General features: G+C 42.6%; 2 protein-coding genes across 8 annotated transcripts in view; one reads left to right on the top strand and one right to left on the bottom strand.

Annotated features, from left to right (window-relative positions):
- The window catches only part of CLYBL (citramalyl-CoA lyase), a 300,028-nt gene that overhangs the window by 82,978 nt on the left and 203,594 nt on the right, over positions 1-13,456 (top strand). The window lies entirely within an intron of this gene.
- Positions 9,655-10,244, bottom strand: LOC140608301 (transcription initiation factor TFIID subunit 13). Its single transcript, XM_072783255.1, has one exon. It carries the CDS (start codon positions 10,173-10,175, stop codon positions 9,801-9,803), a length of 375 nt encoding a protein of 124 aa, XP_072639356.1. The 5' UTR covers positions 10,176-10,244; the 3' UTR covers positions 9,655-9,800.

Raw genomic sequence — 13,456 nt, 5'->3', positions numbered from 1 at the left:
GTTCAAACCTGAAATGCTGGCAGCGTCAAGAAGGCACATCAGCTCTAAGCATGTGCATTACAGCTGCAACCAAAGCAGGCATTTTTCTTTTGCTCTGAGTTGAAGATCTCTGCAGACACAACAGATGGCCAGAGTGTTTCCATGTTTCAGCCACGGAGTGAGAGGGCAGCGTGTCATTCACCAGCCAGGCACTTACCCATCCGTCAGGGCCACTGCTATAAATGGCTGCTTTTCACATTTGGGTTCCCGCAGCTTTCATTTCCATTTAGGCTCACACATACCTTTACCTGTGTTGTAACGTGTGGGGTGTTCATTGTCTCCTTGTCCAGATTGCTGGCCCGTTTGGTTTTTTAATTAGCTGAGGAGCACAGTCTAAACGGAAAATTGCTTTCTGAGATCCCTGTGCTCCAGTTCCATGCTGTGAGGGGCTCCCTGTAATTAAACACGTTTTAAGAGTTGTTCTCTTGCATATGTGCTGTAGGCCTCAGTGCCTTTTCCACTAGTTGGAGAGTTCTGTTTCAGGCCTGAGACTTAAATATTAATACTCAGTATAATTAAAAAGGAAATTTATATATCAATCAATTAAGTATGGGCGATTTTTCCCCCCTTTGGTAGCTGGGGGAAAGAACTCCTCAGTGGGAAAATAATGTTTACACTTTTCAGGGCTAGGAAGATGGTCAAGCTTTATAGAGGCACTGAGGAAACTGGACAGGAAGTCAGGAGATCAGGAGCACAGATGTCAGGAAATTCTCTAAGGTCCTGGTCCCCACACTGGGTATTCCACAAGTCCCCTCACAGATCTAGAATTCATCCTAGAGTTATAATTTTCAAAATAAAGTACCATGTTTAGAAGTTCCTTCTGCGGGCAGCCCTGGTGGCTCAGAGGTTTAGTGCTGCCTTCAGCCCAGGGCGTGATCCTGGAGACCTGGGATCGAGTCCCACGTCGGGCTCCCTACATGGAGCCTGCTTCTCCCTCTGCCTGTGTCTCTGCCTCTCTCTCTCTGTGTGTGTGTCTCTCATGAATAAATAAATAAAATCTTTAAAAAAAAAAGTTCCTTCTGCAGTTTCAGATGCTACACAGGCAGTTCATTTTGAGCTTGGGACACGAAGGGACATGTCATAGGGGTCCCTTCCTCGTGAGGGATCAGTTCACTAATAATTAACAAAGGATAAAGGAAACCTTCATGAAGTTTTTGCTGAGACACTGAAAAATTTAGAGTTAATGGTCCCTAAGTCAATGTGTCTGTTAGAAAAAGTCTGACATAGGGCAGCCCCGGTGGCGCAGCGGTTTAGCGCTGCCTGCAGCCTGGGGTGTGATCCTGGAGACCTGGGATCGAGTCCCACATCGGGCTCCCTGCATGGAGCCTGCTTCTCCCTCTGCCTGTGTCTCTGCCTCTCTCTTCACTCTCTCTGAATGAATAAATAAATAAATCTTTAAAAAAAAACATTAAAAGAAAAAGTCTGACATAATCTGTAGAATAGCATGCTCTTCTCTGCAGTCTTTTTTGGAAAAGATTTTGCAGTTTTTCTAATAAACATCTGGACAAAATCATGGGGCACATAGAAGTCTGAGACCAAAACCGTGTAATAGAGATCATTCACTAGGAAAAAATATTGGAATGAAAATCTACTAATCAGGCCCTAAGATACAAGGCACATGGCACGTGGTAAAACTTAATTTAATCACTTCCTATGAGGCCTAATCCTGGCAAAGAAGGAAAAAGAAAAAGATGAAAAAAAAAGACAAAGAAATACCTATAGACAAAGAGCCACATATACTCAAACTTCTGTTTTTTTCATAAATGTCCATTCCTGTATTCTGTGACCTATGTCTTCTGACTCCGTCTTCTCTATGTTTTATAGCAGAGCTCATATTTTTCTATGTATTTCTGCTGCCAGTACTTTTCCCAAACCTTGGGCCATTTGCCCTCTAACACTTTATCCCATTTGGGTAAGCTCTTTGAGCTACTTTCTTCTTTTTGAGTCTTAATTGATGTTTAAGGTGTGTGACAACAGAAAGCACCTAGAATTTGGATGTTGCTTTGCAGAACCTTGGAGTTGTAGTTGCCAGCACTCTGGTTTCCTTCTCTGTGCAGTAGGTACAGTCAGAGTCTTGGAAGGCTTTAGGAGGCTGTGAAGTGGATGTGGACAGTGGGGTTGTTTGCAACAACTTTCATATTTTGTTTCCTTGTAAGTTTGTGATTTCCTCTCACTTGGATCCTCTTTTGTGCTGACGTTGCCTTTCCTTTTCCCCACAGGCTTTTAAATCTTGAGGTCAGCAGGGCAGTGGGTCAGGAAGTGTATTTGGTATCATGCATTTGATTTAATGTCTGGTAGGAAATAGATTAATTAAGGATTAATTAAGATGGTTAACGCCATCTAACACTAAATCTCCTAAAGCCTCGCAGGGCACCCAAAGCCCCAGTCAGTCCATACAACACATATACAGTCACATGCTTCTGAGCATTTTGAAGGCAATTTGCCTGGCTATATTTTTTAAAATTGTTATTATCAGATGGGCTCAGGATGACAGCCTTGATGGAGTTTCCAGTGGAGGGATTAGTGTCATTTATGGGCCCCCACCAGAATTCCAGTGAAGCTGTAAGTAGTCATGCAAAGTCGTAGGTTAAATGATTTGGGAATAAAATGTCATTTGACGTGACAGAAATGAACCCTTAGAGGCCCACACTTCCTCTGGGACTTGCTCTCAATTACAGTTCTTGTGTTAAGTAATTTTATTAACTGAGGAAAGGAGGAGCATGAGGTGACAAGGGAAATGTACTTTGTTAACATTTTAATTCTAATCACAAAATTAAAAAAAATTATTGTGTATGTTTTTCTATGCATTTGTAGCTATGAAGCCCTGGAAGACGATGAAAGTAAAACTGAGAATGCCTTGTTTTTCTTCCCAGGTGTTACTTAAAGCATTGTATGAATTGTCAAAAAGATTAATTGTTGTTGCTTGCAGCTAAACAGATGATAAATTTTAAAATTATATTATTACTGTGTGTCAGCATAAAAGCTCTGTGTCCCAAGTGTGTCACCTTTTTCTGTTGCTGTTGACAAGGTTCACATTTTATAGCACACCGCCAGAAGGTGTTGACATATATTCAGATCACGGGATTAAATGTTTTTAAAACGTGCCACTCAGAAACTAACCCTGATGTTCTAGGAAAGAATCGTTTTGGGGAGTCAGATTTTTTTTCTCTTTGTCATTGATATGGAAGATATTTATTTTTATTTTTATTTTATTTTTTTGGAAGAGATTTTAAATGTTGCCATTATAAAAGAAAAAAACAACCCACAAAAACCTCGTGATTACATTTTCCTATTTTAAATTGTGATGCAGAAGAGAAAACGTTGTTCAGCATTCCCGTTCTTCCTCTTCTCCTTCTCAGGAGGAAAAGCAACACAGTGTAAAACTATCTCAAGGAAGGTGCGAACTGGCTACTTGTTGAGCATGGGACTCCTGATGGAAGAGAGTGAGGGTGGTTCTGAGGTTGTGTTGGAGTTGTAAAGCCTGGTGTTGTTGTGACTCCTTCCTGGTTCAATGCTGTGACAGCCTTGTGCTACAAAGTATGAGAGCAGACAACTTTTGCACAGCAGCTGAGTGGTGCAGAAGCCTGTTTCTTTTCACAGCATAATGCTTGACGATGTTGCTGGTCATGGCTTTTTGCGTTTTGTGGATGGAATGGGCTGCCCTTTAGACCAAAGGCTTTCAGTGAATCTAAATGTGTATTTGTTACAGTGATAAACATAATGCCTCATGAAACAAGATTTTTTTTTTAAAGATTTTATTTATTCATGAGAGACGCAGAAAGAGAGGCAGAGGCAGAGGTATAGGTAGAGGGAAGAGAAGCAGGCTCCATGCAAGGAGCCCTATGTGGGACTTGATCCTGGGAATCTGGGATCAGGCCCTGAGCCAAAGGCAGATGCTCAACCACTGAGCCACCCAGGCTCCCCGCCCCCTTTTTTTTAAAGATTTATGAATCAAGATTTTTTTTTTAAGATTTTTATTTATTCATGAGAGACAGAGAGAGAGAGAGAGAGAGGCAGAGACACAGGCAGAGGAGAAGCAGGCTCCATGCACCCGGAGCCCGATGTGGGACTCGATCCCGGGTCTCCAGGATCGCGCCCCGGGCCAAAGGCAGGCGCCAAACCGCTGCGCCACCCAGGGATCCCATGAATCAAGATTTTAATGCTTTTTCTTTTCACTGTTAAGGTACTTGTGGGACACTGTCAGTAGATGCTCTTGTCTGTCTGAGCACAGCATGAAAAAACTTTGAAACAAATGATTTGCTACTCATTATGGAAAAGTTGAATTTTTCCTCCTCCCTGATTGTCAGGATTCCTTTGTCTATGTCAGTTTGGGAGTGTGACTTTTTCCCTCTCAGTAGAGAGGAAGTTGACATTGTTTCAGTGATGTTGCAGAGGATGATGTAGGATGTAAAGCCCATGTCGATTGTCACTTCACTCCAGCATGGTGCAAGCTTAGAGATGATTCAGTGACAGCCTTGGGTGCCCTTAGGGGGACCAAATCTCCAATGATCTCCATGACCAACAGTATATAGAAGGTTGCGAATAGTTAATAGTTCATGGCTGCAGACATGATAGCTGCCATTTACAGAGCAATTAATGCCTATCAGGAGCCCTAACTACATCACATATATTGTGTCATTTAATTCCAACAACATAACTGCAGCTATGCGAGGATATGTGTTTATCACCATTTTCACAAAGGACTAAAAGCAAGACTCAGTCATACTTCTGGTAAATGGCAGCCAGCATTGGAACCCAGGTATGTCATATCTTAGAGGCACCTTCACATTCATCCAACAATTGTGGGTTTTTAAAAAAATATATTTATTTATTTATTTATTTATTTATTTATTTATTTATTTATTTTTGGAGCACACACAAGTGGGGGGAGGGGCAGAGGGAAGAGAAAATCTCAAGCAGACTCCTTGCTGAGTAGGGAGCCCAATCCCTCCAGAGGGGTGCTTGATCCCATAACTTCGAGATCCTGACCCCAGCCAAAATTGCTCAACCAATAAGCCACTTAGGCGCCACCCCCAACAATTGTTTATTGGTAATCTATATATTAGACACTGTTTTTACCACATCTATCACTTTAATCTTCTTCTTCTTCTTTTTTTTTAACCTTAATTTACTTATTTTGGGGCTTTTAAAAAATTGGCTCACCATTAAAAAAACCTCATGCAGAATTCCCTGGAAATTCAAGATAAAACAGTATTCTGGGAATCTTGTTTTCCTGCTTTAAAGAAGGAGTGAGGAGGAGATCCCTGGGTGGCTCAGCGGTTTGGTGCCTGCCTTTGGCCTAGGGTGTGATCCTAGAGTCCCGGGATAGAGTCCTACATCAGGCTCCCTGCATGGAGCCTGCTTCTCCTCTGTGTCTCTGCCTCTCTCTGTCTCTCTCATGAATAAATAAATAAAATCTTTAAAAAAAAATAAAGTAGGAGTGAGGGGAAAAGATTTTAAGATGCTCCCTGGAAAATAGCCCCTGTGGCTCCATCTTATTTACTTTGGACAACTGGAGATGCCTCAAGAGCTTCTGAATTTATATGTAAACACTTTGTAGGTTATTTAAGTTGCTGATAACATTGGTTGGCTTCTTGGAGGTGAACTGGGGACAGAGGAAGAGTGGCTGAACAGAATACCTTTCACTATTGAACTCTTTGGTACCTTTCTGGAACCTTGTGAATATAGTATCTTTTCAAAAAGAAAAGGACACTTTCTGCTGAAAAGCCACTTCAGGTAATTTGGTTGAAATGAAAATTTCGGGCAGCTCGGGTTGCTCAGTGGTTTAGCGGCGCCTTCAGCCCCGGGCCTGATTTTGGGGACCCGGGATGGAGTCTCATGTCGGGCTCCCGGCATGGATGCTGCTTCTCCCTCTGCCTGTGTCTCTGCCTCTCTCTCTCTCTCTCTCTCTCTCTCTCTCTGTCTCTCATGAATAAATAAATAAAAACTTTTAAAGAGAGACAGTGGGTTGAGGAGCAGAGGGAGAGGGACAAGCAGATAGATGCCTTGCTGAGCATGGAGCCCAGCACAGGGGCTTGATCCCACAACCCTGAGATCAGGACCTGAGCTGAAATCAGGAGTCTGATAGTCAACCCACTGAGTCACCTGGGCACCCCTGGATTTCTTTTTAAGATTTTATTTATTTATTTGAGAGAGAGAATGTGCAGTGGGAAGAGGGAGGGGCAGAAGGAAAGGGAGAGGACTTCCTGTTGAGCAGAAGCCCAATGCAAGGGCTTGATCCCAGGACCTGGAGATCATGACCTGAGCCAAAGGCAGAAACTCAACTGACTGAGCCACTCAGGTGTCCCTGAAATTTGGTTTAATTTATTTTTACATTTTTAAAGATTTTATTTATTTATTCATGAGAGACACACAGAGAGGTGGAGACATAGAGGGAGAAGCAGGCTCCCCACTGGAAGCCTGATGTGGAACTCGATCCTGGGACTCAGGAATCACCCCCTGAGCTTTATAAAGGCAGCTGCTCAACTGCTGAGTCACCCAGGTGTCCCTGAAAAAAATTTTTTTCCAAGGTATGCTTATAATTTATTTTTCAGATTCCTCTGCAGGATTAAAAAGTCTTTTTCACATTGAATTGCCATGCTTCCTGTTCTTGGTCCTCATTTCCATGTACACATTCTTCAAGCATTTTCTCATCTCCCTATCAAGATCATTGCAACGACCAAAAAATTTCAGAATACTGTGCTGACTGGCGGCCACACCAGGACGGCTGAAGTGACCGTTACTACTGAAGACTCCCCATCCAAAGGCTGGCCCCCCGGGACGCCAGAGGTGGGGCAGCTCCGGGGTGGCAAGAGCTCCTGGCACTCTCCACGACTGACCACGGCTGACCCCACTGGGCTCGACCAGCCCCTGAAATTTGTTTTTTTTTAATTTTTATTTATTTATTTTTTAAAGATTTTATTTATTTATTCATGAGAGACACAGGGAAAGAGAGGCAGAGACACAGGCAGAGGGAGAAGCAGGCTCCATGCAGGGAGCCCGACATGGGACTCGATCTCTGGTCTCCAGGATCAGGCCCTGGGCTGAAGGCAGCGCTAAACTGCTGAGCCACCCGGGCTGCCCTGAAATTTGGTGAGTTTTGTTTGTTTGTTTGTTTATTTATTATTATTATTATTTTTTAATTTGGTTTTAAACACAGGCTTCACATTAGCTCCCTAAACAGGATGAGAAGCTCAGAAGATCTGGGGGACTTTCACAGACTAATTTACATCTTTCTTCTTAGTGAGTTAAGTGGCAGGTAGAGCCAAGCATACTGTTTAAAGTGTTTCTATTTCTCTTTAGGCCTTTTTTCTTCCAAGTGCATGTAGTTGAATTTGAGTACCTTAAAGTACAAGCATTTGGCACCTTAGGTGGCTCAGTTGGTTGAGTGTCTGACTTTTGATTCTGGCTCAAGTTGTGATCTCAGGATCCTGAGATTGAGCCCTAACTGGGGCTCTTTGCTCAGTAGGGTGTCTGCTGGTCCCTTTCCCTCTGCATACATAATCTTTCTCTCTGTCTCTCAAATAAATATGTTAAAACTTAAAAAAAAAAAAATAAATGCAAGCATGACAATTTTTTTTAGAGAGAGATTTGGCCTTGATTTTTGAATGATTTATGGTGATATGTTTTATAATAAGACATTTAAAAGTTTAAACAGTAGTGGGGTATCTGGATGGCTCAGTCAGTTAAGCAGCTGCCTTTGGCTCAGGTCATGATTTCAGGGTCCTGGAATTGAGCCCTGCATCAGGCTCCCCACTCATCAGGCATCTCCCTCTCCCTTTGCCCCTCCCCTTGCTTATGCTCTCTCTTGCTCTCTCTCTCTCTTAAATAAATAAAATCTTTTTAAAAACTAAAAAATACAAGTTTAAACTAGTTACTAAAAAGCATTCTCTTGGGGCAGCCCAGGTGGCTCAGCGGTTTAGCGCCGCTTTCAGCCCAGGGCCTGATCCTGGAGACCTGGGATCAAGTCCCACATCGGGCTCCCTGCATGGAGCCTGCTTCTCCCTCTGCCTGTGTCTCTGCCTCTCTGTCTCTCTCTGTGTCTCTCATGAATAAATTAAAAAAATTAAAAAATTAAAAAATTAAAAAATTAAAAGCATTCTTTCTGTACTGTTAAACATGTTGCTGCTATAATAACTGTTGACCTTGTATTAGGGAGTTGATAAAGCCTGGTAATTTGTATAGATGACCAAATTGTGTTTTTTTCCAGGCTGGCTACTAAAATCTCATCTTTTTCACTTACATTTTTTTTTCAATTATAAACCTAATTTTTCATTTTATTCCTTGTATCAACAGGTTAAGAAAGTGAAATTCTCCTACATACTGATTTATGTTTATAAGCAGCACACAAAACATTATTTCATAGAGAAATATTCAGTAATCCCCTTAATTGCAGTTTCTTATTTTAATCTAAATGCAATAATTTAATAAGCTTAACACACACAAAAATGGTATATCCTGAACTACAAAAGTGGTTTCCATAGCCATATATAATTTTAGTCAAGTACACATTTCCACAATGAACAATTACTAACAAACATGTTAATATTTTATTTTATTTTTTTTTAATTTTTTATTTATTTATGATAGTCACAGAGAGAGAGAGAGAGAGAGAGGCAGAGGGAGAAGCAGGCTCCATGCACCGGGAGCCCGACGTGGGATTCGATCCCGGGTCTCCAGGATCGCGCCCTGGGCCAAAGGCAGGCGCCAAACCGCTGCGCCACCCAGGGATCCCAAACATGTTAATAAAACACTATCTCAAATGCTTATCCTGCCATCAGCTTTTTAAGCAACACCATTTCTACTACTGAAAGTATTTATTTTCAGAAGTTTTAATCTGACCTAGGAAAATGAGTTCTCTTAAAACTTGACAACTAGTTCATTATTAAGTCCAAAAGGTTTTAAATCAAAGCCTTCCAATACGGAAGAATTCACATGAAACTTTTCATTTAAAAAAAACAAACAAAAAAATCATTCTTGTAATCTAAAGAATATTAAAAAACAAATATCTTAAGACCGATAAACATTCCTCCAAAACACTATTATTTTCTTGTATTATCTTCTCCTTTAAAAAAAAATGCAAACCAGTTCACTCTCTTAATAATTTCTTAGACTTCTGTAGTCTAAAAACTTTAGAATACATGAAACATCTTAGCAATCATAATCAAAGGTGCCCTTTAGATTTCATATATTAAACAGCTATTGTATAGCCTACAATGGCACAAATACATTCAACACATAAATACTACTTCATCATTTAGACGGTCAAAGTCGGAAGGAACTGCATGGTTTGCAAGGTATTTCAACTTACATGTGGTCATTAAAACCCAACAAGTAATTCAAGTATAGTCATATAAGGGCAGGCAATTCAAGGCTCAAATTTCACTCTAAAATTGAAGATCTGGGATCCCTGGGTGGCGCAGCGGTTTAGCGCCTGCCTTTGGCCCAGGGCGCGATCCTGGAGACCCGGGATCGAATCCCACGTCGGGCTCCCAGTGCATGGAGCCTGCTTCTCCCTCTGCCTACGTCTCTGCCTCTCTCTCTCTCTCTCTCTCTCTGTGTGTGACTATCATAAATAAATAAAAATTTAAAAAAAAAAATAAAATAAAATAAAATTGAAGATCTGAAAATAAAAGCTGAAAACTTTGTTTCTCCATCTTGGATATACATGGATAGATACTGGGACCTTACTGTGGAAAATATACAATTATTATACACGGTTTCCCCAGAAAATAATGAAGCTTCAGAAAATACAGAAAGTGTCAAGACCCATAATTTGCTTCATCAAAAGCTTTTCTAGCTCGTTTCAATTCTTCATTCATAGTAAGCAAGTCTTTAACCCTAGCAAACTTCCTTGGGTCCTTTCGAATCAAGAAGACGATATCTTCAACTTGTACCCGACCTTGTCTTCCAATTGACATTGCCTTGTGAGTCATTTCAGTGATGAACTCTATGACAAGGTCTTCAAGAATATCCACTGACTCAGTATAAGGATTCTGGTCATCCCCAAACCCATACATCATACATCGCAATTCTTTAGAAAAAAGTCTCTTCCTTTTACCCTGTCCGCCTTCTGCACCTCCTCCAATTTCTTCATTTTCTTCCTCAAAAGCAGGGTCTTCCTCCTCGTCGGCCATGCCGCCGGCCAGCCTAGGAGCGCCGCAGCCTCGCTTGCAGCCGCTTCACTAGTTCCTCTTCACTTACATTTTTTTTAAAGATTTTTTTTATTTATTCATGAGAGACCCACAGAGAGAGAGACAGAGACTCAGGCAGAGGGAGAAGCAGGCTCCATGCAGGGAGCCCAATGTGGGACTTGATCCCGGGTCTCCAGGATCATGCCCTGGGCTGAAGGCGGGGCTAAACCGCTGAGCCACCAGAGCTGCCTTTACCTACATTTGAAAATCATTTCAGAATTGTTTAATTAGAATTGGGCACACACATTAAATCATTAATCCATATGTTTCCTGCCACCAAACACATTCATTCTGACTCTGAAACCTGCATGCTCTGTACTAGGTGGCATTTAGCATTCACCCTGGATTTAAGGATGCTACTAGAACTCTGCTGGGTGCTTTGGACCACAGCTCTACTGTGTAGAAGTTCTCAATCACCACCAAGTTTGTGTATTTCCCATTCATGTACTTCATTCATTCACTTGGGCATTTATTTATTGATATCTGAATGGGTGGGTAGAACCGTCTCCTTTTTTTTTTTTTTTTTAAACTCTGCCTACTGCTGGGATTTGAACTCAAGGACCCTGAGATCAAGAGTCATGTGCTCTCCCTACTGAACCAGCCCCACCCCTAGAACCCTGTCTTTTTATATAGGGAGTAAAGGATAGTAGTTAGCACCTTGGTGATCTCTGCCTTAATTTCAGACTTCTGGGGACTCCTGGGTGGCTCAGTGGTTAAGCATCTGTGTTGGACTCAGGGTGTGATCCTGGAGTCCTGGGATCGAGTCCCACATCAGGCTCCTTACATGGAGCCTGCTTCTCCCTCTGGCTATGTCTCTTCCTCTCTCTCTCTCACTCTTTCTCTCTCTCTCTGTCTTTCATGAATAAATAAATAAAATCTTTTTTTAAAAAAAATTTCAGACTTCTGGCTTCCAGAACCGCAAGATAATACATTTTGTTGTTTCAGCCACTCAGTTTTTGGTACTTTGTTAGGGCAGCCCTAGAAGATGAATATGGTTGACGTTATCATCCTCAGCCTTCTGTGTTTCTCATTGACCTGAGAATCTGCCTGTATTTCCTGGCCAATGAGAAATAACGTGCTCTTTTTTCAGCTTGTATTTCTTTCCTTTTCTTTCTTACATAGCATGAAAATAGATTCCTAGCAAGAAATAGCACAAAAAATACTCCAAGCAAGAACAGGTGTTTAAGAAAATTTCCATGTCCTTTCATTCCTCTGTCTCTTCCTAAAAAGCTGTAGTTGAAAAATTTGTCTTCTCATTTAACCACATTTCTTCTCCCCTTCTCAGCTGATGTTTCTTTCCTTATAAGATCATAACCCCCTTATAAATTAACTCCTAGAGATTGCTACCTCTCTCCCGAAGTCCTGACAAGAGGTGGGAGTGTTTTGGTAGGCTTTTACATATGACTTCTTTTGATAAAAAGGAAATACAGGCATGAGGGGAGGGGACACGTGGAGGGGAGGTGCTGTGGCAGATGATGGAGCACATGATGGGGGTGCTCATAGTGTGACGAGGCACGTGAAGGGGACAGGCAGAGTGTGACAGGGCTTGTGAGGAGGACACGTGGAGCATGACTGGGCATGTGGTAGGGGCATGATGGGACCCATGGGGAAGTCACTCCCAGCAGTATATGTAGGCAGTGAGGACTAGGGTTGGGGCGCGTGATAGGATGCATCCAATGTGATGGGGCGATGGAAGGGTCTGGCCATGTGAGATGCAGCAAAGGTGGGGATGTGTGGAACATGATAGGGCAGGTAATGGGGAGGCCAGAGCATGGTGGGACATGTGGCAAGGACATGTGGGGCACCTGCTGGGGCACTTAACATGTGAGTTCGTGGTGGAGTAATGTGGTGGGACACATGGGGAAGGGAAGGGAGCGGGACACACAGGTAGAGAAGATTAGCAGTGGGGCTCATGGTTAGAAGGGAGGAAGTGGTGGGACATGTACCTAAAGCAAGGTCTTGAGGTCAAGACCCAGAAACCCAGGCCTGGCAGCAATGGGTTACTACCACCTTCCACCTTTTTGTTCCTGAGGTTCTTACTATTTCTTTAAGTAAACTCTGTGCCCAAGGTGGGGCTTGAACTCAGGACCCTGAGATCAAGAGTTGCTTGCTTTACCAACTGAGACAGCCAGACTCCCCTGTTCCTGAGAAATTTAGACACAGACAGGACTTTGAGGTCAAACTGCCCAGTTCCTGAGAAAACGAGGTTGTGTCCTTCAGTTTCCCATCACCAAATCCACAAAATCTGATGTACTTGCTGCCATGTGATACAGAGGGAGAATGGCCCTGGATCTGCCCCTTTCTGCTTGTTCCCTGGGTCCTTCCACTCCTGCCTACTCAAGGACTTGACTCCTTTGAGTATTCTGTCCATTGGCACCAGTATTGCCTTGACTATCAGATCATTTCCTCATCTGTGTCCTATAATTTCCCACTTTAGAACAAATACCCTCTTTTTGTCCCATATCTCAATCCTGCTACAGGTGGCCCCATTACGACTCCTCACAGAAAAACTTTTCAGAATAGTTGCTGCAAACTATAAACTCTCAACTGTTTTTTTCTCTTGGCTTCTGTATTAGTTTCCTATCATTGTGATAACAGATGACTACAAAACTAGCTGTTTAGAGCAACACCTATTTATTATCTCTCAGTTCTGTAGGTTAGAAGTCTGACACCAGGGTCACTAGTCTAAAATCAAGGCATCGGCCTTACTGGGGGCTCTAGGGAAGAATCTACTTCAGAGCTCATTAAGTTTGCTAGTAAATCCAGATCCTTGCAGTTCTAGGCCCGAGGTCCCCATGTCCTTGTCACCTCAGCTCTTAGAGGCCATTCTCCAATCCCTGCACATGAGATCCCCACATTTCAGAGTCAGCAACAGTGTGCTGAGTATGTCTCAGGTCTGGAATCCACTTGCCCCCTTTTCTGCTGCCTCTGTTTCTGACTCTTGCCATAGAATGTTCTTCACTGTTTAGGGGCCATGTGATTAGATTCGACCCACCCAGATAATTCAGGTCCGTGACCATAATAGCACCTTCAAAGTCACTTATGCCATGCAAAGTAACATTCACAGATTCTAGGAATTAGAGCATGGAAATCTTTGGGTAACCATTCTGCCTACCACCACTTCCTGGGCAGCAATCTGATTTTCCTCCTACCTCACTGGCGCTCTCTCCTCAGTCATCCTCCTCTTCCTGACCTCTAAACAGTAGCAACCTCAGGGCCCTGCC

This window comes from Canis lupus, chromosome 17 (genome assembly GCF_048164855.1).
Source record: "Canis lupus baileyi chromosome 17, mCanLup2.hap1, whole genome shotgun sequence".
Lineage (NCBI taxonomy): Eukaryota > Metazoa > Chordata > Mammalia > Carnivora > Canidae > Canis > Canis lupus.
The sequence above is the reverse complement of the archived record's forward strand: the minus strand, read 5'-3'. Positions and strand labels throughout refer to the sequence as shown.